Genomic DNA, 24131 nt, shown 5'->3' on the forward strand with positions numbered 1-24131 from the left:
GAGATAGGTCGTAGTGGGCCAGTGGCGCAACTGGAGTTCTATATCTACGGGTCGGCATTTCGACATAATCATGCCCGATCACAATGTGGAGCGAGATAACGGAATGTAGCGATTCCGAGAATACTTGGAGATTCTGGCGAGTGCGATCTGTCTCTTGTGTTGGACTTGTGTTGGAGGGCTGCTCTATGTTCATATCGAATCGCGATCTGCCGTTTATTGGTGCGAACTGTGGCAAAAGCATCACTTCGCAATTTGTGAAGGTGATGCAAGAAACACGGCCGACATTCGCAAGGAGACAGCCGCATTTCACATCAGGATAATCAGTTGTTCTCAGAAAGTAAAGATATATGCTTCACCGTCTTCCCTCGACACAAATGCAACTTCAAAAGTCAAACCCTCTCCTGAGGTTTGGATTAGGGCGTGGGAATTTGTGCATATTCACCTCACCTTCATACTCGTTGAGGTTGGACTTTTCCGACTGAACCATCATCGACATCATCAAAGGTGATGCTCGGTGCCCATGGAGTCATGCAGACGACGACACATGCTCATCTTACAGCCTCTCGGAATAATATTACTGGTTCCAGCTGGAAACCATGCCAGACATCAATTATGGTCGTCCGTTCGCGCAACCTCTCAGCAAGTAGTGGTTCCCGATTTCGACCATCAGAATCTAAAGGTGATTGTACTGGACATCTCCTAAGCACTTATGTCAACCCCAGAACTCCCAGTGGTCAACTACCGCATAGGCCAAACAATCAATAGGTAGCTCCGCTCAGAGTTGCCAGCGGCAATGCCAAGAAACTCCAAGGGCATGAGCCTTCACAATGATGACGCCGACCATCCATCCGCTACATCCGCTACCACATCTATACAGGGTAGCTACAAAATGAGAAATGCGAGGAACAATCGCAAACCAGCGCGATTCCTTTAGATTATATCTTCAACGACGCTATGGTCAAGGTGAACTAGTACAGGAACGTGCGGACTCTGGGAGTCACTACGGTCGGGTTTGATGATTATCAGCCGCGATCGCCCTCAGCTTTACCTTATGGGAACACCAACGAAAGCAACCACCCGTAATGTACTTTTTATCCTCTTTCAAGAATTCATATCGTCTTTCGACTTTCAAATCATGATGGCGGTGTTCGTACTGTGCTTGTAGAGTCTAAGGATTCTCTATACATTATTCACGACAATGAAGGGCCTTTAGCTTATTATCCGTGTGTCGTGAGTTCTTCGCCAGGTTGTAGAAATTCGTTCGGCTCTAAACATCACTATCGACGATACTTCGAACCTTCCCTCGTGCACTATGATGGGAGATGGGGACGAAGCAATCCAAATATATTCAGCCACGAGGGTTCGCATGCGACCAACCGTGATATAAACGGCAGCACAACATTCGCGTTCACCGGTGAGTATTCACTTCGAAGAACAGCACTTGTTTTGTACTTACCTAGGTTGAGTGCGGGAGGTGTTGGCGTCAACTTCCTATGCCTGTTCTCTATCCCGATTGCGGCTACCTTGGACGCTGGACAGACGGCCACCTGAGGTCGTGGATCTCCAAACGACGGTCGTTCCCAATATTTATGAGTCGGAGGTTAGTGTCGCTAGATGGGGTGCTACGGGCCTGTATAACGTTCCACACAGCCTAGTGGTTGTATGGCAAACCGCTGAACAACACGCGTGGACCTGCGCCGTACACTATAGTCGATGGCTCCATGTAAGCTTCCGAGTTGGAATCCGCCGTTTCCAGTCGATCAACAGAACCTATGACATAGCTACACCGTTGAGGACCACACACCGACGTCCTGCGCAGAAGGCAACGCATCCAATTCATCATCGACTCCGCTCATTGCAGGTCTCGTTAATGGCCCCGTGTCCGCCACTTTGATCGCAGGAATCTCGCTGTTCGTCCTCTGGCGGCGAAAGCAGTGTGATGCTTCTCTTGGGGTTCGTCGATCGATGACACTAGGCCGCCGGGCGCGGTCGACTCATATGTATACCTGAGCACCCCCACCACCACCACCACGCCTGCCTTTGCTTCCGCGTCAAGCGCCAAAGTGTCAAAGTGAGTACACCCACTCATCCAGGCGCTCTTCCCCACCCCCGCGTCTCGCCATGGTCAGCAGCCAGTAACATATAACAGCTCGTCACCCACACTCGCCACTTCAGCCTCTACGGGAAATGCCACACCCTTTACAAAATCATCAGCCGCGGTTACTGCGTCGTCTAGTAGTTTCACCACTCCCACAGTGCGAACGTCTAACTCTACGAGCCCTTTAGCTGAGGGGGGCTTCTGTACGCGTGATCTAGCACCCCCGCCGGCATACGACCAATAACTTGATTTCGACGTGGTCCGGCTTGGTTGATCGCGGCATGCCATAATGCATCGATATGTTCTCTGATATGTAATTTATAGCTCGATGTTCTTTCTGATCTTGACGTACTTACCTCCTGCTCGTCAGATGTAGGAAGTTCTTCTGGAAGCAGGTTTTCACATCCATCGATCCAAGATATTGCTCACTCATAAATTGCTATCACTCAGGAAATAGAACGAAGTCTGACCTTGGACGTACTATAATGGTAAATTCGAAACGAAGACGAGCGCTTAATAGCCTATCGCCCCCAGAGTCGGCACTGTTGGGTGACACTCAAACCAGCAACTGCCACCCCAGCCTTGTCAGGATTGCAACGGTTAGTAAGTTTCGCGACAAACCCGAACGATTCTCCCTGGCGGTCTGGGTTAAGGCAACCGGTGAGCTTCAATAATTCTAAATACATGCAGTAAAGTTACATGCGACTTTGCAGTTTTGACCAATGCTGGCTTGAGAAACTGTATCTAGCTGGCTCATGCCACGTATTTGAAAGATAATCGATAAGCTGCGGCACTCTGCGTGTACAAACTGAGTGAGAACGACCCAGGCAATTAAGGAACGAACTTACGAATCCTGAGAAAGTTCCACTAGGCCTGCCGTCGGGAATTTGCACATCTACTTCACATATTCACCGGGATGTCGCTATTCTTGCCACATGTAGGACTGATACAGAAGGGAAACTTACCGGCTGTTACTCGAGCGGTCGCGTAATCAGAATCTTTACAGCAATACGGGCTTTCTGCTGAGAACACGCCCGGAATGCGACGTGAACGAATCCACCGTGACGGTCAAGACTTATCATAGCCTTTGTTTTTGGAACGATTCCTGCGGGTACCAACTAACCATCGGAGAGTGATAGTCCCCGGTATCACCTCGACAGAAACAATGAACTCCCCAGCGAAATCGCAACAATCAATCCGAGTTTTTGCAGTCGGCCCACTTGCCTGGAGTTATTGCAGGCTTCGTGCAATCGCTTTCTCTTAGCTTACATGTCGGTCGCGCATCCGCCTTTAACTCGATTGCCAGAGTATTTACTTCTTGCAGTGTGCACAGGTCCCCTATCATTCCATCAGCATGTGGGTGCCGCTGTTTTTAAATAGGTATCGGAGAACTGACGGAGATTGAACGTACATCCGCCACGTCCGAACAGGTTTTCTCTCCTTCGCAAGAAGACGGTTTGCTTCGGGCCATCTGCTTCTCCCGCCTCGATGAAAGGTGTCCATCAGGCCCCTGGAGGCCCCTGGCCCTCGCAGACGCCAGTCTCACTCTCGTTTCGCTTTACGTTCGGTCCATGTGCTGCACAGCGAGGCCACATTAGCGTCCGATCACGGAAGAATGCCAGCTTTGGGCGATAACTCTCAGGGAGCATCCTGCACTCCACCGAGATACGATTGCCCAGATTTCAGGGCCGTTTCCCACCATGTCATCTAAAATCCTGTCCTGATGAGCTGTCTTTGTCCAAATCTTGTCCAAAATATGGGAGTTGGGATCAATCATCCTCCATCACTGCATGTGTTTGTCTTAGAGCAAGCCCAAGACGGATTCAGTTATCTCCACTCGTCGATCCCACTTTATACCCAGCCCACACAGAACTCTTGCTTCCATCACTTCCCTCGCTGGTGCGAACGAAGTTTTAAGACACCCCCCTATCAAACACGCTCCTTCTGATCCCTTTCTTCCCTCCGCTGTAAATACCCCATACCTCGCGTTAAGAGGTTCTTACGATGGTGAACGTTACCTTCACTGACTGTGAGTATTTCTATGACTTCCTACACACACAGCGATCTGAAGTGCTTGCAGCTGGAGACCTCGTCAACAATTTCGCTGGACCAGATGAGGTCCCCGTGTATAACGTGGGCGATATCGCTTGGGTCTTGACTTCAACGGCATTGGTATGGATTATGATTCCTGGCGTCGGATTCTTCTATTCCGGCCTGCTAAGACGGAAGAATGCTCTATCGATGCTGTACTTGAGTATGATAACCATGGCCGTGGTATCATTCCAGGTGAGGGACATGGGAATACTGCTGGGATTGCTGCTAATTGAGCTTGATGTATATCAGTGGTTCTTCTGGGGCTACTCATTAGCGTTCAGTGACACGGGCAGCAAATTCATTGGGGACCTCCGTACGTCGGTCTTGTGCTAGTCAATGATTATCCCAATAATCGCGTGCGCCACAGGTTACTTTGGCATGAAGGGCGTATTGGATCAACCTTCGGCCGGAAGTACTCGTGTGCCAGCATTGGTCTTTTCCGTATACCAATTGATGTTTGCAGCCATCACGTCAGTAAAATTTCCATCCACCCCTTCCGCCACTGATGTCATCCACAGGCCGATGCTTGCTGTTGGTGCATTCGCGGAGCGCGCACGACTCGGTCCCGCTATGGCCTTCGTATTCTTCTGGTCTACTCTCGTCTACGACCCCATCGCCAACTGGACATGGAACCCCAATGGATGGTCCTATATCATGGGTGGCCTCGACTTCGCCGGTGGAACTCCCGTCCATATTTCATCAGGAACAGCCGCCCTAGCTATCTCTATCTACCTCGGAAAACGCACCGGATATGGCAGCGAACGCCTTGCCTACAAGCCACACAACACGTCGTATGTCGTCCTAGGAACGGTCTTCCTCTGGTTTGGATGGTTCGGCTTCAATGGTGGATCGGCTCTGGCTGCTAACCTCCGGGCGGCCATGGCATGTGTTGTCACCAATCTCGCGGCCAGCGTCAGCGGATTGACCTGGATGCTGTGGGACTACCGTATCGAACGCAAGTGGTCAACCGTGGGTTTTTGCTCCGGAGCCATTGCTGGTCTTGTGGCCATCACACCAGGCTCTGGATTCGTAGGCGCACGTACGCTTATCTTTCTTATCAACCCACTGAATACTACCGCTAACATCCGGACTCAATAGCCGCTGCCGTCCTCTTCGGCTTCATGGCCGGCACCCTCTGTAACTTTGCTACCCAGCTCAAGTTCGTTTTCGGTTACGACGATACCCTAGATGTGAGAATCAACTCCCCCATACCCCATACATATGCTTTGTACACATTACTGATTATATTTGCCCATTAGGTGTTTGCGTCTCATGCTGTTGGTGGAGTCGTTGGAAACCTGCTTACCGGTCTCTTCGCTCAAGCAAGCGTGGCCGGCGCCGATGGGACCATTATTGATGGCGGATGGCTTGACCACCATTACATTCAACTGGCTTATCAGCTAGCTGATTCTGCTGCCGGCATGGGCTACTCTTTCGTCATGACAGTAAGTGGCAAAGTTTACACACGATTCGCCAATCCCTAAGTATCCCCTTTCCCAGACGATCATCTTATGGATCATGCATTTCATCCCCGGCCTCCGCCTCCGCGTCGACGAAGATACCGAAATCGTCGGCATCGACGACACGGAAATGGGCGAATACGCTTACGACTATGTTGGACAAGAAGTCGAGCTCAGCACCGCACCCGAAATCCCTTACGCCTCCAAAGAGTCGACATCATCAACCTGATCACGTCTGTATTTAAACCAAAGTATACCTTACACTGTTGTCGTACCCTTTAGCATGGAATCCTATTTGCAGGAATTCTGAACCCTCATTTCCCCCACACCCACCGTATCGCCATGCACACGCCTGCTGTATCGCGAGGCTTTCTTCTTTCGTATTCCCTGTAGATGTTCTTGTGCCTAAGAACGAGCCCTCAAGGCCTCACGCTCATTTCCTTCTGCTGCTTAAATTAACTGCTGTTGTGTCCTCGGAGTTGTATCGGTTTGTTACATATGGTACACTACGAAATGAAAGTATAATTGAACCGTCATTGATTCCTCACACTGATAACTATGGACATGGATATCCCCGTTGACGTTGACTGCCGATCTTGATGAATCCTGGGTTGCCGGCGAACCACCTAGAACTTAGAAGCCACGCGCGTGGGACGCTTAAACGTGTGTACATATGTAGAGAAAGCCTTGAAAATCTAGTAATGCATTGCTCAGTGAGATTGATATGGGTTACATTGTAAAGTATCCGTTTAGCCGCCGTATACAAGATGATAGATGGTAGATAAAATGATTGACGTGATTGTTACACTGATAGACACAAGATGGAAAATGAGTGGCAGATGAAGCTGGGGGTCGATGTGATAAGTAGTAGTTTAACTTGACATGGAGTATAACGTTGTTTGGTAGGACAAGCGTAGGAGTATTGTATATTGGAGCGGGGTGGGGTTGAAGTGGGGGACATCTATGAGAGCGCCTCATCGCTGAGTTTGAGAGCTTCGAAGACCCGGATGGTGCGTATGTGTGTGAGTTCTTGGGGGGTGTAAGGCGGCACGGCGCTAGATCGATTGAAATGCAGTCCATCATAGTTTTGGAAAACGCCGGTGGGCGATGCAATCCTAATAGAATCTATCTCAGCAGCGGGCTCGATGTTCTCGGTCCCCAAGTCAAAGCGATTACGGAACATTCTGACAGCAACGAAGGAAGACAGAACAAACACAAGTCAGCATCAGCGGCGATGATAGAACCCAAAGGCGGCGATGACACGTACGATTGATATTCTAGGACAGAGTCCTGATATGTGGACGCAGAATCAGAAGTTTCTACGGATTCCGTTCGGGCGTGCCCTTGCGATGGGTCCAGGCGAGTATCAGGCGCCCTTGCCAGGCCCTCAAATCGCTGGCGGATGAAGCTTTTTGCAGCGTGAGTATGCAGCGCGATCCCGAAAAATAACGTTCGATCATACCTTTCGTAGTCATGCATCGCATCCCAAAACTCTTCATCCACGACGCGGGCCCCATCATTATCCCGCAGCTCGACATAATCGGCGAGCGCCGACTTGCATCCCAAAAGCGTGCGTATGTGTTTGCAAGCGTGCATCTGGAGCTCCTGCGCCGGGATGGGGATGTACGTGGACGGCCAGAGGACGATGCCCGGGCACTGTGACAGCGCATCTTGCACTCGCCCGCGAGATAAGTTCGCGGCGGCGGCAGCCGCTGCCATCGCGCCGTATCCCGAGCCTTGCTTCATCGGGATGGGATCCTCCGAAACGAACTCTGTGGGCGCCAGCTCGATATGCATGCTTCGCATGAGACTCGTATGCCTTTTGCCGAAAATCCGCTTCAGCACGTCGACCAGGAACTCTGATGGCCTCGGGTGAACGTGGTACCTCTCGTTCAGCATATTTTCGAACACTGTTTCCAGTCCCTGACAGGACCCGGCCTGGAGATCCCAAGGTGTGGTTGGGTGATGGCGTTTAGAGCCGCTGCTGCTGCCGCTGCTAGGGATTGAGCCTTTCGTACTAGAAACACGTTCGGTCGAGCGCCTAGAAGAGGTATCAGAACCGCCGGAAATGGTAGGAGTGGCACTCGACGAGGTTTCCCCCTCTAGGTCGCTATCGTCGTCTCCGAGGATATCATCCAAGTCGTAGTCATCCTCCTCGTACTCTTTGCGGCGGGGAACATTGAAAGACGATGAAGGGATGGGAATGTCTAACCTGGGGGGCCGGGACGGAGGCGGTGAGGGTGAGGGTGAGAACGGCCTGGCGTATGGGAACATGATCTGATCGTCCACCAGCTCAAGCCGCCCATTGATCGTCATAACACGCCGCACTTCACTCAACACCTGTTCCCACTTGCTGTACGGTATACACAATGTCAAATTCGCCATTCTCACCAAGTCGAACGTCTTGTCTGGGAATGGCAACCTATATGTCAGGCTGTGTAAACAGAACCATGTGTAAGTAAGGTTTCCGTGGCTGGAGCGTGGAAATAGAAAGGACAGGAAGGAAGAGATACGAACAAGTTTCCCCGGACAAACCGTAAGTTCTGTGTGGCGTTGGCATCTCGGGCCCGACCCCATTCGTCTCGCGCGATGTCGACGAGATCGAACCCGGTAATGCGGGTGCCGTGGGCTTTCCAGTATGAGGCGGCTTCGAGGGCCCAGGTCCCCGTGCCACACCCGAGATCCAACACATGGGCGGGGGGATGCCGACCATAATCATGGAAGCAAGGCGATTCCCTCGGGGACAGTCGCTGCAGAAGACGCGTGAACTGTTTGTCGCTGTCAACATATTATTAGTAGACAGATAGCAAGTCGATCAGTGTGCAGCCTACTTGCCTTTCGAGGAAGGGTGGATCATATGCCTGCATGTACGGCGCCTCAGAGGTGTAGGGGTGGAGAGTCTGATCCTGTTTCTTGAGCCAGGCGAAGCTTTCGATGGATTCGTTCGTCTGAATGGTGGGGGAGTACTGTCGTGTGATGTTGATCGGCTCAGGGGTTAGGGGAGTAGGGGTTTCGGAGATGATGGGGGTCAGTGCCCTCTTCTTCTTGCTCCGTTTGAGCAGCGCTCTGAACCGTCCACCAGAGGTTGGCTCACCCTTTGGGCTAGCCTTCCCGTCGTCATTAGACCTCGAATCCGAGCCCTTGTTCTTCTTCTTACTCTTGAGGCTGATTTTCGGGAAAGAAGAGGCTGTCGGAGAATGATTTGATGGACGAGCATTTGACCGACATGTCGGGTATACAAAGGCTTGGTTAGAACTGTTGGCCGAAGTCCTTGACACGACCTGTTGAAGTGGCTGTTGCGGTTGCGGTTGCTGTTGCGGTTGCTGTGGTTGAAGGAGTAGCGGGGGAGAACTTGGACCACTTCCATACGATATGGGCGACGATGAAGGTGGCGAGTTTGCTAGCTCGGGGGAATACATGGTAGGGGAGAGTGTCGTGTACGTCGGTGCGGGAGATCGTGTGCTTGATGCAGACGACAGCGACATGGACGAAAATGACATCGTAGTAGGCGTGAGCGCGTCGGGAGACGATGGTGGCGTCGAGACTCGCGCGAACGCCATAGATCCTGGGGGCGCAAGAATAATGTCCTTCGGAACAGGGTGCTGGTACCACCGCTTATCGTCATGAGAGGGGATCGGCGAAGGTGCTATTGGCTGCACCGTGGGTGAGAATGGCTGGTAATAGGAATCCGGTGAAGGTTGGATGTATGGGTTCATGTACATCTGGCCTTGACCAGGAGACGGCTGTGGACTGTGGCTTGCGTACGAGGGGGTGGGGGGCGCAGGTGGCGGCTGGGGCGAGGCGGCTTGTGCCTTGGCCGCAGACTTGAGCTGGCGACGTCGTCCTCCGGCTGATCGAGACGACATTGTATGGAGTGGTAGAGGTCGGAGAGAGCTGGATCACTGAAGAAGTCGGGTAAGCATTGTTAAAAAGGCAATGGGAGTGGATAACTGACGTTTGGGCGTGCTATTGATCCTTCAGCGGCGTGTACGGATCGGATGAATGCAATCTAGCTCAGACTGCGCTGCTTCTTGGGCCTTGTACTTGGAGTCGAACGGAAGGTTTGATGCTTCCCAGGACTGATGCAGATGGCAGACGGGCACGTTATGGTGCAGTGCTATATGACTGTTCGTCGTACGGTCCCACGGGGAAAGCAACAAACAGTCCCGGTATATGTTATTGATGTAGAATTTTCGATATACCCAGATCGGGTTGGTGGACTTGGGTGTTATCTTGACCCCACTTTCAGGCTCACGTCCTCGCACTTGAGCATCCATATGATATCGTCCCGCGAGCTGCAAGCACACCAACAGCAATTTGAACCGCTACTCTGTGCGTCTGCATTGTCGAGGCCTTGACCCCCCTTAGGAGTTTTCTGTAATAACAAATTGTGAGGAGGCTGGACTGCATCGAGGGACTTGCTTGCAATTCAAAGTAGCGCACCAGCACGAGAGACAGAGCAGCCGTCCTTATCGTCCAATCGAAAAGCAGAACAACGCCTGTGGATTATATAAGCAAAGAAGTGGCGCCGTACTGTCACTGGGCGATATTGCCCATTGTCCAACTCGGACAGCAAAAGCTGCTGTGGAGAATATGCAAGCTAAGCAATCAAGCTAGTGCTCATTTCGTGGCGGCCCCGAAATCTTAGTCCTCCGAAACCAAGCCTCAAGTACTCACTTTCAATATACGCAGGTTGACTGGGAGCAATGAAACCCTGCTTTGTTTACGCCGGATTAATTGATGGGTGGGTGACAAAGGCACTTGACGGACGGATAAACCCGAAGCGTATGTCGGCGCGCGGCGGTGTGTAATCCAAGATTCATAGGTACCATCGCGCGTATGCCGACGCGCCGTCTTTCAAATTTCGAGAAAACATGTAGACAATGCGGCCAGAACTCTCATCAACAAGGTGTTGACACGATGTGCCCCATTTGCCGATATTTGTTGGTGGGCGAAGGGAGGTGCTTGGGCTTTCAAACACTACGATTGAGTGCGACTGCGGCTTCCTGATCATAACTGGCTCGCGTGCACGATCACAGTACGATCATAATCGTTTAAGTATGACATATGGGTTCATTGCGATAGGTGAACTCCGGACGTTCAGGGTTTCTTTTTAGAAGGTAAGTTCAGGGTTTCTTGCCAGGGCCAAGTGGGAGAACATGTCTACGGCCGACGTTCAGCTCTGTCTTGCCCAGCTCAGCCACAGCTCCCTATCTTACAGCTACCGCTCCGAACGTGATAATGGTAAGATAGCCCACATTCCACAAGTAGACGGCTTGAGCGTAACAGCCAGAGAACGTGAAGGAAATGACGGAGATGGAAGTACATCCATTTCCTTCCGAATATAGAGCTCCGCGAAATGTTTTCCTGTATACAATCATTGTCGCGCTGACCCCAGCGTCATATTTCGTGCATCGAGCTGGTATTGATTATGATATCCAGCATTGAATACCGTTATCTTTGATTTCACCTTTGATCTTCAGGCATGATTATGTCGAGCACAAGAAGAATAAGGTAGTACTAGCACACAGAGCCAGAAGCGACGCACCTGCCCATTTATACGCTAGACGTCCGCTGCATACTTAACGCCACTGACCTACTACAGTTGACTGCCCCGCATCATGATGATGCATCAGACCGACCCGTCTAGCACACACCAGCCCCTAGATCCAGCTCACCTCTTCGCGGAGATACAGCCGTCGAGCTCTCTGACGCCTGAATTGCCGCTGTCGATTCTCAAGCGGGAAAGGGATATCAATATCGGGCTCGGAGAGCGTCTGGCCTCGTCCAGAGTGGCACTGTAGCTTTCGTCAACTTCGATCATCATCAAGCTTGACATCCCGGGAATCCTGTGTCTTCAAGGGGGGTTTCCATTCTCCATTCTCGTCCTGCAATTAGTTGCGCTTGTGGTTGTAACGTAATGATGTGATTCTGCACCAGGGGGCAATTTCGAGGTATGGTGATTGCTGGGAGACGCGTGACGGACGAGGAAGATGAACGGATACACGACTATCGAGGCCTGCAAAGTTCTTCACTCGGCGGATATCACTTACTGCTCCACTGAACGTCCATGTTTCCGTACCATGCTTCTTTTCGAAATTCGGACAGGCCACCCACCGCCGTTGTATGTTCACCGCCGTCTGCCGTCTGATCGCCTGATCGCCAACGTGCGAGCTGATATGATGGTTGTCTCCAGAATCAAGTCCCCTCCAGAAGCTGGAGAATACGTAAACCGATGCCGTGATAGTCGACGCCTTCGATTCTGGTCTGGATTCTGATTGATTGTACGACATGCCTGCTTGATACGCCGCACTCACGCGTGATGATTATACCGCTGTGGCCTCGGGATTACAGAGCAGGAACACACACATAGCAGAACAACAAACACACACATACTAAGCAGAACGACAAAGGCACATGTGCGTGTTTGCGTGTTGACTCCCTGGGCGGGCCTCTGAGGTGAGAACAGAGGAAGGAAAAACTTGGAGGCAGTCATGAGATCGACTTCTCCCGCGCGTGTGCCGCCATGCGCGGAAAGAAAGAAAGAGACACCAGGCACCCGCAGACACCCCGCATCGAAGAGGGCCACGACATGCATGAACGTCTAGGTAAATGAAACCACTGCGCCCTGAAGGCCTGAAGAGGCCTGAAGTTAGAAGTCACGCTAGCACGTGAGGACAGAGTCCATCGTCCACCTGACCTCCATTAATCCATTGTCTAATACAGAGCGCGACTCCTTTCCACTCTTTCACTGACCGTTGCACCATACAGCACTATGGCCCAGCCGCCAGCATTCACCCAACCCCTTGAGGGAGTATTGCCAATTATCAAAAGGCATCGTCCTACGCGAAGGAACTCCACTCTTCTGCTGGTACGTAGACCCCGGGGTGCCCGCTGTGCCAGCCACCCACTCGGTGCCGCTGCAGTCCTCTCGGATCCCGACAGAGTAGACGCCACTGCTCTCGCAATGGCGGAAGTCACTGCCATTGAAATTGCAGGCCTGACATCCATTTCTGGTATGAGTATCCTAGTCATCAGTAAAATAACAGGTCCTTTAGAGTCTGTTCGGTAGCTGTTAAGAGCCACACTTGCAGAGGGGCTCGGGAATATGCGGACCTGCGGGTGTGCGGTTCCACATAGAGGTGCAGAGGGAAAGGAGTACCTCAACGAGTTCCGGGACCTTGTAGACCAGTCCGGATACACTGAGGGGTCCAACATCATGATGAAGTTCCGCTGGGAATTGGACTCCATCATCCAGAGCCGTGTTGCCGAGTCCGCAGACTGTCCGGACGAGGATGACTTTGAGGAATGGTACAGGGCAGCGCAGCGGGTTGCTGACAACCATGCCGCTAACCAATCCTTCCACTTTGGCGTGCACTCCAGATCCCTCGTCCGACCAGCAGCCAACTCCGGAGTTGCTCGGACTCCTGCGGGTGTACTTCCCGCGCCTCGGACTCAGCTCCCACCTCTGCAGCCCTGTTTCCAACCTCTGCCTCCTCCGAAGGCTCTCTCACCCGGCGTCCCCATGGACGTTGACCACACCCGCTCCTGGCCTGCCACTTCGCAGCTCTGCTACCGATGTGGCAAACCCGGCCACCTGTCCCGTGAGTGCCCACTCCAGTACGATGTCCGGTTCATGACCACCGAGAAGCGGATGTCCGCCATTGAAGATCTCTTGACCGCAGCCGGTGTTGTAGAAAGTGCGGGGACTTCGGAAGGAGTAGATGCTGAGGGAACGGCCCCAGTTGAGGAATTGGACACAGCAGATTTTGTCTGGACCAACAAGTGATCAGTGTGACCTTGTTGGTGAATAACCGATTTGCTTGTCTTAGCGTAGACAAAATAGACGATTCCAATCTCTCTGATGATTCGTCCGACGTTAAGCAAACAACTCCGGTTACAATCTGCACACTCTGAAGGTTTTCTAAGAATATCCACCTGTTGGTGCTCTCGGTGCAGATAATCTAGCCGCTGGGATATCTGTGCTCGGCGTGCCGATGGTGGATAAACTAAGAATATCCATCTATCCAGTTGGATTATCCATGCTGGGTGAACCAATGGTGGATAAATTGAGAATATCCATCTGCTGGCACTCTCAGTAGGATATTCCAGCAGCTAGATTATTCACACCGAGAGAGCCAATGGCAGATAAACTAAGAATATCATAACTAAGTTGTTTGTTGATGCAAACTTTGCAAGCAGTATGGTACTTTCTATGTCAAATAGCTTGGGCAAGCTCAACACATCCACTATCCTGCACAACCTCCCTTCCCCTTCTTCTGAACTCTTTCCATACAAATGCCATCTTACGACAGTAGGCAATCAGCCCGCAACTTGCCTCAGTATCTGCCATTTTGCTCCACTTATCCGACTGATACTGAAACCACTCCAGAGCCCATGAGATTTCCTTCTTCAACAGTATCAATTCCTCCTCCCATTGATCTCTCCGGGCCTTTGCTCGGAGGTAATTGATCCAGTAAACTGAATGTTTCTGCATCAGCTTTAGCATGTAAAGAAGACTGGAGCCTTACATTCTTTCATCATTGGGCTGTCCTCAACCTCTTCTGAGATCTCACCACTCTGAAGCCTCCAGAACCAAGCCAAACTGTGGGATGATTGACCAATTCTGTTGGGATGTTCAATGTCACCTTTCATCTGCAAATCCTTGTCCCTGTTAATGGGTTTCCACTTGTTTCCTGCACCTAGCCTTTTTAATGCTTCTACTGCTCCCTCATATATATCCACCTGTAGATTGGCTCTGGCGTTGTAAGTATTGATGCCACTCCATGCTCTTGTGACATGTTTCTGTGACTGATCACTGCGCAAGACCTTTCGAAATCGAAGTGATTTTTTGCCAAGGGATATCCGGAGATTGTGAAGTGCATCATTGATCTGTGCTTCCTGAAGTTGGACTTCCTGTTCTGCTAGTTTTGTCCACCCCATCCGAACCCGCTCCTCAGCTGTGAAGGATGAAGGAAAGCAAATGCTCATTTGCTCTGGTGTTTGCCCAATGCTTTTGCAGTCTGCATTTGGAGAGCCTACGTGTGGCATGTAGCCATCTTCATCATTCCCGTCCTCCTCACCCTCGTCACTATCACTATCTTCCATTTTGTCATCAGAATCACTATCCCCAACAGAACCCAACCCCATGAACTTTTCGCCCTGCCGGCAATGCTGTTCTATGTTCCTTTTCATAATCCTCCGTTTATCAGCAATAGTATTTTTCTGTGGGATGGTAGGAAAGTTTCCAACAGATTTAATGAACACACATAGTTTGTATCTAAGAGAATGCCATCAAGATCCATTCTCTACATTTACTGAAGCTAACTCACTGTGCCTCTTCCAATGATAGGCCTTTGGTGATGAACACCACACCACCTAAAAGGTAAGCACCATTAACCAATTCTTTTTCCACCATTTCCAACCAAACACCAGCCACTGATGGATCTTAACATCATTGTAATGAGCTGCTTGGTAGAGCAAGAGTCATTTCAAGAACTTACTTTGTTCTGTCTTTACATCATAAATTTCCAAAGCCTTACCATGGAGCAAAGATGCTTGCTCCGCCTGAGAATTCCATGACTCTAAATCATCCTCTGTCAACCGGCATCTAAGATCCTCATAAGCCTCTTTCATGTTGGCAAATGATGTTTTGGCACGCTTCCACTTCTTTATCAGAGATGGAACTGAAACATGAAACCGTTTAATAATATCCATCACAATTAAGGTTGAAAGCATACTTAGATTGGTTATTTTCTTCCAGTTAGAGTCATAAACACAATCATCCAATACTTCCTGTTGGTGGGCCAATGTCATAGATCTTGTACTTCCAGTGATCTTGTTTAGTGGAGCCCATAATGTCTCCAAAACTTCCCCATCTGTATGCCCCGCACTGCGAAGAAAGTTCAGACTGAATGTAGAGAAGCAAGAGTCAATGTGTGCTCCAAGATGAAATTTACCAATGGCCTTCTGAATTGGCATTGTTGGCTTCTCTAAAAAGGGACCATCTTCTAGGTGTTGTTCCAAATGAACACCATACTGGCACATGACATCATAGATGACGGTAATGGCGGGTTGCAATGGCTCCTTTTTCAGGCTGGTAAAAAACTTCATCGCCTCAGAGAGTGCAAAGTCCATGTTCTTCTGTCTGTTATGGCGGCCATTTAAAGTACATGGATTTCCAAACTGAGAAAACTCACTGCTCTCCCTTTTCAAAATTGACGATTGAGTGTGGAACAAAGAAGCCATGCCTTGCATAGGTGATTGCTCCAATACCAGTGTTGTCCACATGTTTGCGTGGCCGTGATGCCTGATTTACTGCCTTGTGATTGGCGCAGTTTGATTTCTCTTGGGTCCCAGATGTGACATCCAAGTGGTTCTCGTAGGTGCTAGTAGTGACCAGAAACCCAGTGCCGTCACGAAGGATGACATCAGATTGAGGATTTTTCAGCTGCAGGTGATCAAACTTGAAGTTGCCATCGGCCACCAGCAATGGAGAGAGCAGCCAGTCAGGATCAGTGGCAGCATTCCATGTCTTGCTTGTCACATTGATACCCAGTTGAGGGCATGCTGGGCAGAATATTGCTTGTTGCCCTGGGGTGTTGTCTTCATCGCCCCAACAACCATTTTTCAGCCTGCTACACAGATCACGGTAGCACCGTGAAATGCGCTCTATCTCCCTTGAGCGGTCCTAAGATAGAGATTAGTGATGTCCAGCCAAATACTCGTACAAAACACACCGGAACATCTAATGGAGCATTGAAATTTGTCTTCCTCCGAAGCAAACTGTAGAAGTTTGAAGACACAGTTTTGCATTCTATATGTTGGAGATGAAGCTCATCCAGAACCTCAAAAGTGAATGCAGTTGATGGTTGATCTGATGTAGTGGGGAATAATCTGGCTTGCAGAAGCTGGGTATAATGGCTCTTGTGGTTTTCGCACTGACACCATTCCACGTTTCTAGAATATATACCAGTTGTATGCACAAAAACCATGGATTGGTGCCTTGGGTCTATTCAAACGGTCAGAAAATTCTGAAAGCCTAGATAGATGTCTCTTACCCAGGGTAAAAGGATCAGCAGTATCAGATTCCCCATTGGCTGCTGGACAACGCTCACCAGCATGGCCAAGATAGAGAACAATGCCCAGTTCATCCAAGCTGCAATCTTTGAAGAATCCATCATCCCAGGACTGGATTTGATGAAAAGGGTTCTGCCGGTGCTGATTCAGGCAACACGAACTGCATAAAAGCGGTGTGTTGAAGCATTGGGTGCAACACAAGACCACACCATTCAGTGCACATTTACACAGCACACATTTGGGTTTGCTTGGCAAGCACTCTAGAGCAGCTATTTCGCGTATATCTGATGCCCAATGTCTGATCCATTCTTGAACATATTCCTCCAGATGTCTGGTTTTGTTCATTATTCAGACAACGGTACAAACATCAAGATATTTCAGCTTACCTTTCCATACATGTTGAAGCTACCAAAATCAAAGTCATTGAACCCCATGTCCTCAAGTATAGTATCCAGCCCTGGGAGGCTGTCCAACAACATAGATGGGCTTTGAATTAATCGTCTGCTCTTTGGTGTGCTTCTCCCAGATGATGACGTTGTTTTTTGTGTGGATGGTGTTGTGTGCGATGTCAAAGGTGTCCCTGGCGGGCTAAGGCTGAGAGGCCTAATCACCTCCACTCTCTGGCGCTTTCCATTGGCTGTTTTTTGCCAAACTGTCTCTCCAAAACCTTTTGGTTTCTTTGAAGCCTTCAACAAGCCCATGATGTTTCAGAGGTAAACAGCAGGACTGACAGCAGGCACATGTATTATTTAACTCTGATAATCAGGCTGTATTCAACTCCGATAATCAGAGCCCCATATATCAAGCGGCTACTTTGTCTTGCCCCACTTCCTAGGCATACAAGCCCAACCCACCGCCCTTTCCCTAAATGCCTTTTGAACTTCTGCACACATAAAATATGCATATCCAATCCTCTCCCCCACCACCCAATCCTTCACTTCATGCTTGAAGAGCCTCCCAGAGAAGAGAACCACTGAACCACCATGATAGTGGAAGTTACCACCCAGGTCTGGAAACCCAAGCTCAACCTGGTCTGCACCAAGGTTAGTCAATGCGTCAAATTGTTTGACATCACCCTTGTAGTCAAAATGTGCCAGGCTTGTGCCATTGGAGACAACGGCCATAGCTGTTGCCACTGGCTGCCAAAGTTCCACCCATTTAACATCATCTGGCAGAGCCCTGGTGCGCATACCATTCAATGCTTTGACTCCAGCACAATAGGAGTCTGGATGCACTGCTCCCATAATGAGGTTGATGCTCTTGTTGAGAGTTGCAGTTTCTTTGAGCCACCGCTCCGTAGCACCTGAGTTCTTAGCGCTACGGAGGCTCACTGATGGGCGTGGAAGAGCATTGCTGTTCTAGCCATTGTGAGTAGACAACACTAAAGAGAGAGATGCAAGCACCTACTGCATGTCCTTGAGCATACCAGCCACCCGAAAAAGCCTCCTGGCCAATAGGCAATTTACCATAAGGTTTGAATCTTTCTCGGCGACTACGCCAATTGCCTTTGGATTTCATTCCTTTTGCTAGGATGGTATCAATGCCCAAGGTGGCCACCATTGCTTTTCGCTACATATTTTCAGCAAAGCCCCACTGTAAAAGGAAACATAGATACCTCTACATGTTTTGCAACAGCGTGGGGGAGATATATGATCAAGGGCTTTTTATCTCTTGATACAACCACAGTGGCCTTGGTCATCCGCCCAAGCTTCACATCTTGAAGGAGCACTGTGCGCTGTTTATGCAAGGCAGTATTTAATCTGTCTGCAGTCACTGGGAGGGTAACTAACAAAAATCAGCTATAACCTAATTGAATCAGGAAGTAACTTGCCAATGTTTTGATAAGCGCGGCGCAAAACATTACCAATCTGGCCAACTGCTACTGCGCGCCAAGATAGAGGGAGATCTCTAAGATATCTCTGTGAGAAAAGATCTACAAGATGCAGGTGACTGAATGCTCACATTTCCTTTCCTCCGGCAAATTGTCTGAGTTGGCATGCTATTGCCTGCTCATTGAAATAATCATGGTGGCTTTTTACCTTTGGCATGCTGGTAGTAAGGATGCAAGGATAAAAGAACAGTGAGAATCCCGGTGAAAATTTTTTGAACTTATTTGTACATATTTGTTCGGACACTTAGGGGTATAGGGGAATAGGGGAACTCTAAGCGAGACAATTGACATGTATTTCACAGTAGTAATGCACATTTAGAAGATTTCAGTGAACCACCAACCATGCAGAAGCTCAGATCCTTTACTTCTACCTTCTTTGATCAACTCCAGCTGTTCAAAAGTGCAGTGTTTTCCATTGGTACGGTGGGTGCAGTAAATCCGGAGTTTCGTACCATGAAAGTCACTGGGCATAGAACTGGTGATTGTTCCCAAGCGGAGACAGGTGGGACACTGGCTGGGGATGCGGAAACCATAAGGGGAGTGTTTTTCTTGCGCCCAATAATACAGATCCCTTCGAACCCCTGGGAGGCTGTCCTTGTCGTGGGAGATGATGACGATGTCAGACACAATGCCCAACCTAGCATTCCCAGCCAAGATTTGCTCCATCGCAATAGGATACTTGACATCCTCAAGATAGAAGGATTGGACGTATTTGGCGCAAAAAGACGAAGCCCAACAGGGCTGGAAGCGTTTGTTGGTGAAGGAGATAACTTCGTGGAAAAATTGGCTGTTTACAAACTCAGAAGGTTGTAGAAACTGGACTAGAGTTGGCCACTGACCGTTGCACAACAGAATTGACCCATTCCATTGTCTCAGTATGGCCGCAGTATCCACCGCAAATGAGGAGGAACAGGGAGGTGTCGGGTATCCATTGCAGGGCAGAAAGAAACTGCTTGGTGAATATGCGGTTGAGAACCTGGGAGAATTTGTTGGGGTTTAGAATACGAAGAACATGAAGTGGACTCATGGTTGCGGGAGTATGGCTGTGCCCAGGAAGCATGGTGGCGCCTTTCGAACGGTTTGCAGGGCGAGGGCCTGAAAAGTGAAGGTCACCATCGGGTGTAGTGTGCGTCACGAAGAACACAACGACTTGACAGGTGCAGCTGAGTCGGGCATTATAAGTCCATATCAGTTCTATTGAGTTGCGGCAGATTTCATGCTCACTTACCTTTTGATAAATGCAACTGCCTTGGCAATATCAGACTCGTACCTTCCACTGCCAGCAGAGTTCGCCAGATCATAGAAGATAGTGGCATAATGCAAGTTGCCTTGGCCATGCCCAAAAACTGATGGAGGAGTTGATAAGTGGCCATGGCGGGCTCGTCCATGCACTCAGCTCCACGAACTGCAATGAGCAACAGCAGAGTTTCAGCGGTATTCAACTTTGGGAAGAAGGTGAGTGTCGTGCAGGATACATTGATTACGGCGCCTTCAATGGGTTCAAATGCTTTGGTATAGAATCCCTGTCAATAGGTTAGGTGGATAATGTAAATTAAGCATTAGACACATACATAGTAGGGTGCGGCAATTGGGGAACCATTTCAGTGGCAGGCGGGGCACACAAAAGCAGTATCTTCAGTTAGCACATCTGCGGAGGCAATTGTTATACAGCCCTCGCCATCACCATCTCCAATGATGTCGTAACAGGTCCATCAAGGGCACTTCATACAGCTGAGCATCTTGCCACCATTCTGACAGCCGTTACAGAGCTAATGAATGGTGAGTTTATGTTATTTAACCGTCAACAATTACTTACTGGGTTGTCCTTGCCGAGATCTTCAAAGGTAAAGGCAATGAACCCATCTATGTCGTTATTAGCGGAGGTGGTTGTGTGGGTCTGTAGTGGGGTGCCTGTTTGCCCACTGCCTGCCTGGAAGGTGTTGGTTGGTGGCGGGATATCAGCGCATTGGCCAATAGCTCCAGTAGTTTTCTTAGCTGTTTGTTTGGTGTGTGCCATATGGGACCTGGGGCAAGAATGTGGGTCGAAGCATGGCAGATGGCCTGGTATATATACCGAATTGGCCTGCCTGTGGCCTATGATAAATACGCCGCATGGCGTACTACATGTTCGGCGCTGTGTGGTGGGTGGGCTTAGCTTAGGCTCAGTGTTAGGCTTAGTCTACTAACTTAGAGGTAGAATGGTGCACCGCGGCCAGAACTAGCCAATAGCCACACGCTAACTTATCTAACTTTCGCTCAACCTCACTCAATTTCGCCGCAAGCTTCGCAGTAAGACATCATGTGACCTTGAAAAATGGGCCGCATTCAACAAATACATCATTGCATATTGACATTAAGCACAAGTCTAATGGACGGCTACGACAAAGGCAGATAAAGAATCTTGACAAAGGGTGGCCAGCCCCTTATCACTCTTCCCCATCCACCCATTACATGATTAGCTAAAAAGACTACTGCTACGAACTACAGCGGACTGATAACCTACGAAGACTTAGGTGTCAGCGAACTCCTAATGTTGGCATGTAAATCACACGCCAGAGTCCCCAGCTACAAGATGGCTGGCTGCAGCTAGGAGAGAAGGAAGTCAGCGGGAAGGAATACTTGTCACAAATAGGGCGTACTCAACTTTGAATTATGCTGACTGTCTGCAAGTAATGAGTTAGTGCATAGCATGGTGATACAACAAGGGAACAGACATACGTCAGAATGGACACGCCAAGTACATGTGCGAGAGCCTGCGTGGCTACGTAAAGAGAGAGAGAGAGAGAGTCAGAACGGCGGAGAGGAAAGGTGTATGGCTTGCCTTCATCCATCAGCAACAGGCACGAAGGTGGACTAGAGTATCAAGACAGGTCAGCATGCGGCAGCAACAATGTTAGAGTACACACCAGAAGGCCTGAAAGAACATCAGAAGAGGGGAGCGAGGATCCATCATAAGTTAGCATAGGTCCAGAGGCAACGACAATGAAGGACACACCAGAAAGCCCAAAAAAGGAGAGGGGGAAAATGATCCATCAAGGGCAAGGTGCAGGCTGGACAAAGTGGGCTGGGTATCAGAACATGTTAGCAGTAGGTAGGAGAATGTGTACGGGGGATACTCACCAGAATAGGTGCCCAAAGGATAGTGGAGGGGAACGGGAATGCATAAGCAATCCCAGCTGTAACAGCAGCCCGAAGGCATGATGGCGATTTGAGGCTCGCCAAAACCTTTGAGGTTGGATAAGGCTACCTCAGCCTGCAGGAGACGGCCTGCACCGAATAAGATCCTCCAGAGCCGGCACATTCACAGGGAATACATGATCTGCCAAGAGACCGTGTCATCTCGGCGGTAGGACACTATGGTGAAACCGGATGCTCGGGCGATCCCCCCAGCAAAACCCCAATGCGCAGAGTGTCGGGCGGTGCAGCCAACAAAGCCAAAAAAGAAAAAGGATGGAACATGCAGCCAATCTGCCACACAAACACACCCGCAACAACAGAGAAGTTGTTGTGGGCTCCTGGCAACCCCCATCGCAAAAAAGAAACGACGAAAAAAGGATGAATGAAAAAATGGAACAAAAAAGTAAAGGAAGAAAAGGCGAGGGTGCGCAAGAAAGAGATGGATAGACACATGCTGGGGGTTTTGTTTTGGTACTGTACAGTCGTTCCCACGACTGCCAACTCCGGCTTATCTCAGCTTGGCCAGCGTCTTCTGAACCCGCGCATTCCACATCCTGACACTGCTGCTATCCAACGAGTTCCATGCCCCCCGCCTTCGTTTCCATTGATACGCAGCCTCTTCGTAGTTTTGTGTGCCGTTCGGGACCTTGTCAATGACATGGTAGGTCTGTTTTGTGCCCCACCCTGTGTTCCGTACACCTCTGCTACCCCAAACTTGGCTTGGGGAGCGGGATCTCACATTGACAACAATAAAATGAGTGGTACTTGGTGTACCACCCACCCACTCCATGCCCACGCCATCTGTGCTCGATTCGTGCCCCATCCCGTGTTCCATCCTCCTCCGCTACCCAAAACTCGAGTAGAGGTGCTGGATTAAGTGTCAATGCCAGAAAGACAGGTCGTACACAAAGCACCACCCACCGACTTCATATCCCAGTGCCTTCCCCGTGACCTGTGTCCCGCCCCCTTGTCCCATACTCAATGGTCATGTCTATAGTTTCTTATATAGTTGCCATGTATTTATGTGTTTATATATGCACCCCACCTTATATAGAAATCTTGCACATTACATAACATTATGAGCTCCGTGTGACAATGAATTGTTTACTGTGGAAACATATTGCCCTACCTTACAGACAACCGCATCCACATCGGAAAATTCAACAATGGCCTGGTCCACCCCATATGTGGACGATATTCTGAAGCCAGCAATTGTCGAATGGCATAAGAAGAAAAATGAAGGAAGGGAGGAAGTGATCAAACACACCTGCAAAGAGTTGTATGCAAAGCAGGCGGCAAACACCAGCAAGTTGAACCCTTTGAAAGATGCTGCCAGTCTAGCGGGGGTGAGTTTTGACTTCACAATATTACAGGAAAGAGAAGAGGACTCATCAACAACTAGCAAGTTGCGTGGTGGTTTAAAAATAACCAGAAGAGATATTGCAAGGATTTGGATGGGGAGGATATGGGGGGCTGCAAATGACCGGAGTAAAGCAGGGAAGGGGGGCAAAGGAAAGAATAAGGCGGTAGAGGAGAATGATGAAGAGCAGGATGTCGAGGATGATGAACCTGCCCACAATGTTGATGTTCCATGGCACAAACGTATGACTGGGCCGCTAATGGCGAAGGCATGTGATGAGGAGGCCTGTAAGGGCAACCTCAAGATGGCCGCACAGTGCAAGCCTAGCAGAGGGAGAATCCAAAGATATGAATAGGACTAACTACAATACATGAGAGAGCTGCTCACCTAGCAGAGGGAGAATACAAAGAGAACAGGATAAGGATTCTCCATGCTAGGGAGTGAAGTATATACTGTAGTAGTGTGAGAGGAATGCAGGATAACTGTACAGTACACCAGCCACAGGTCCGAACGAATATCACAAGGTACAAGGAAACATGTGATAATGAAGTGGAAGGGGAATGTACAGGAATCGTGCCAGCGACCTGGGGAAGTGGGGACAAGGAGTAATGAAGTGGGAAAGGAGGATAGAGGTAGCCCGGACAAGCCCCGCAGTGTATCTACGAGTGCAAGCGAGTCCGAAGTGTCTGAAACGAGTCCGAAGTATCCGAAACGAGTCCAAGCGAGTCCGAAGTGTCCGAAGTGCGGGAAGGCTCCGGAGTCACCGGACGCGGCTCGGATGCGAAAGGAGTGGGTGGAAAGGAAATGGAAAGGAAAGGGAGCGAAAAGGAACGAAGGGGAACAAAGAGAATGTAGGTAAGAGTCCATGGGATGAAGGAAAGGAGAGAAAATAGGAGTGTCCCCTTACACCTGGGTGTACCAGGGACAGATATATCCCGGCCGGGTCCAGCTTGCCCTGGGAGTACTGGGGGG

The 24131-nt window shown here is 49.8% G+C and overlaps 6 protein-coding genes across 6 annotated transcripts; 2 read left to right on the top strand and 4 right to left on the bottom strand.

Annotated features, from left to right (window-relative positions):
* Positions 1–4102: 4102 nt before the first annotated feature.
* On the top strand, positions 4103–5881 carry PC9H_001684 (uncharacterized protein; the record flags this gene model as incomplete). The annotated part of the gene is made up of 8 exons (XM_036771334.1): positions 4103–4127; positions 4179–4384; positions 4442–4505; positions 4560–4662; positions 4711–5231; positions 5291–5382; positions 5452–5637; positions 5693–5881. 8 exons carry the CDS (start codon positions 4103–4105, stop codon positions 5879–5881), a joined length of 1386 nt encoding a protein of 461 aa, XP_036637179.1.
* Positions 5882–6613: 732 nt separating this feature from the next.
* PC9H_001685 (uncharacterized protein) lies at positions 6614–9518 on the bottom strand (the record flags this gene model as incomplete). The annotated part of the gene is made up of 5 exons (XM_036771335.1): positions 6614–6836; positions 6920–7060; positions 7115–8086; positions 8170–8420; positions 8484–9518. The coding sequence occupies 5 exons, from the start codon at positions 9516–9518 to the stop codon at positions 6614–6616; spliced, it is 2622 nt and encodes an 873-aa protein (XP_036637180.1).
* Positions 9519–12427: 2909 nt separating this feature from the next.
* Positions 12428–13441, top strand: PC9H_001686 (uncharacterized protein; the record flags this gene model as incomplete). The annotated part of the gene is made up of 2 exons (XM_036771336.1): positions 12428–12689; positions 12747–13441. The coding sequence occupies 2 exons, from the start codon at positions 12428–12430 to the stop codon at positions 13439–13441; spliced, it is 957 nt and encodes a 318-aa protein (XP_036637181.1).
* Positions 13442–13870: 429 nt separating this feature from the next.
* Positions 13871–16832, bottom strand: PC9H_001687 (uncharacterized protein; the record flags this gene model as incomplete). The annotated part of the gene is made up of 8 exons (XM_036771337.1): positions 13871–14133; positions 14184–14932; positions 14985–15099; positions 15156–15338; positions 15393–15799; positions 15852–16342; positions 16392–16592; positions 16770–16832. The coding sequence occupies 8 exons, from the start codon at positions 16830–16832 to the stop codon at positions 13871–13873; spliced, it is 2472 nt and encodes an 823-aa protein (XP_036637182.1).
* Positions 16833–17540: 708 nt separating this feature from the next.
* PC9H_001688 (uncharacterized protein) lies at positions 17541–18779 on the bottom strand (the record flags this gene model as incomplete). Its single annotated transcript, XM_036771338.1, has 5 exons — positions 17541–18089; positions 18139–18300; positions 18347–18491; positions 18559–18639; positions 18694–18779. 5 exons carry the CDS (start codon positions 18777–18779, stop codon positions 17541–17543), a joined length of 1023 nt encoding a protein of 340 aa, XP_036637183.1.
* A 158-nt stretch (positions 18780–18937) lies between these two features.
* On the bottom strand, positions 18938–20639 carry PC9H_001689 (uncharacterized protein; the record flags this gene model as incomplete). Its single annotated transcript, XM_036771339.1, has 4 exons — positions 18938–19409; positions 19462–19785; positions 19847–20145; positions 20439–20639. 4 exons carry the CDS (start codon positions 20637–20639, stop codon positions 18938–18940), a joined length of 1296 nt encoding a protein of 431 aa, XP_036637184.1.
* Positions 20640–24131: the final 3492 nt, after the last annotated feature.

The sequence above is a fragment of the Pleurotus ostreatus genome (genome assembly GCF_014466165.1).
Source record: "Pleurotus ostreatus strain PC9 chromosome Unknown scaffold_1, whole genome shotgun sequence".
In the NCBI taxonomy this organism is placed as follows: domain Eukaryota; kingdom Fungi; phylum Basidiomycota; class Agaricomycetes; order Agaricales; family Pleurotaceae; genus Pleurotus; species Pleurotus ostreatus.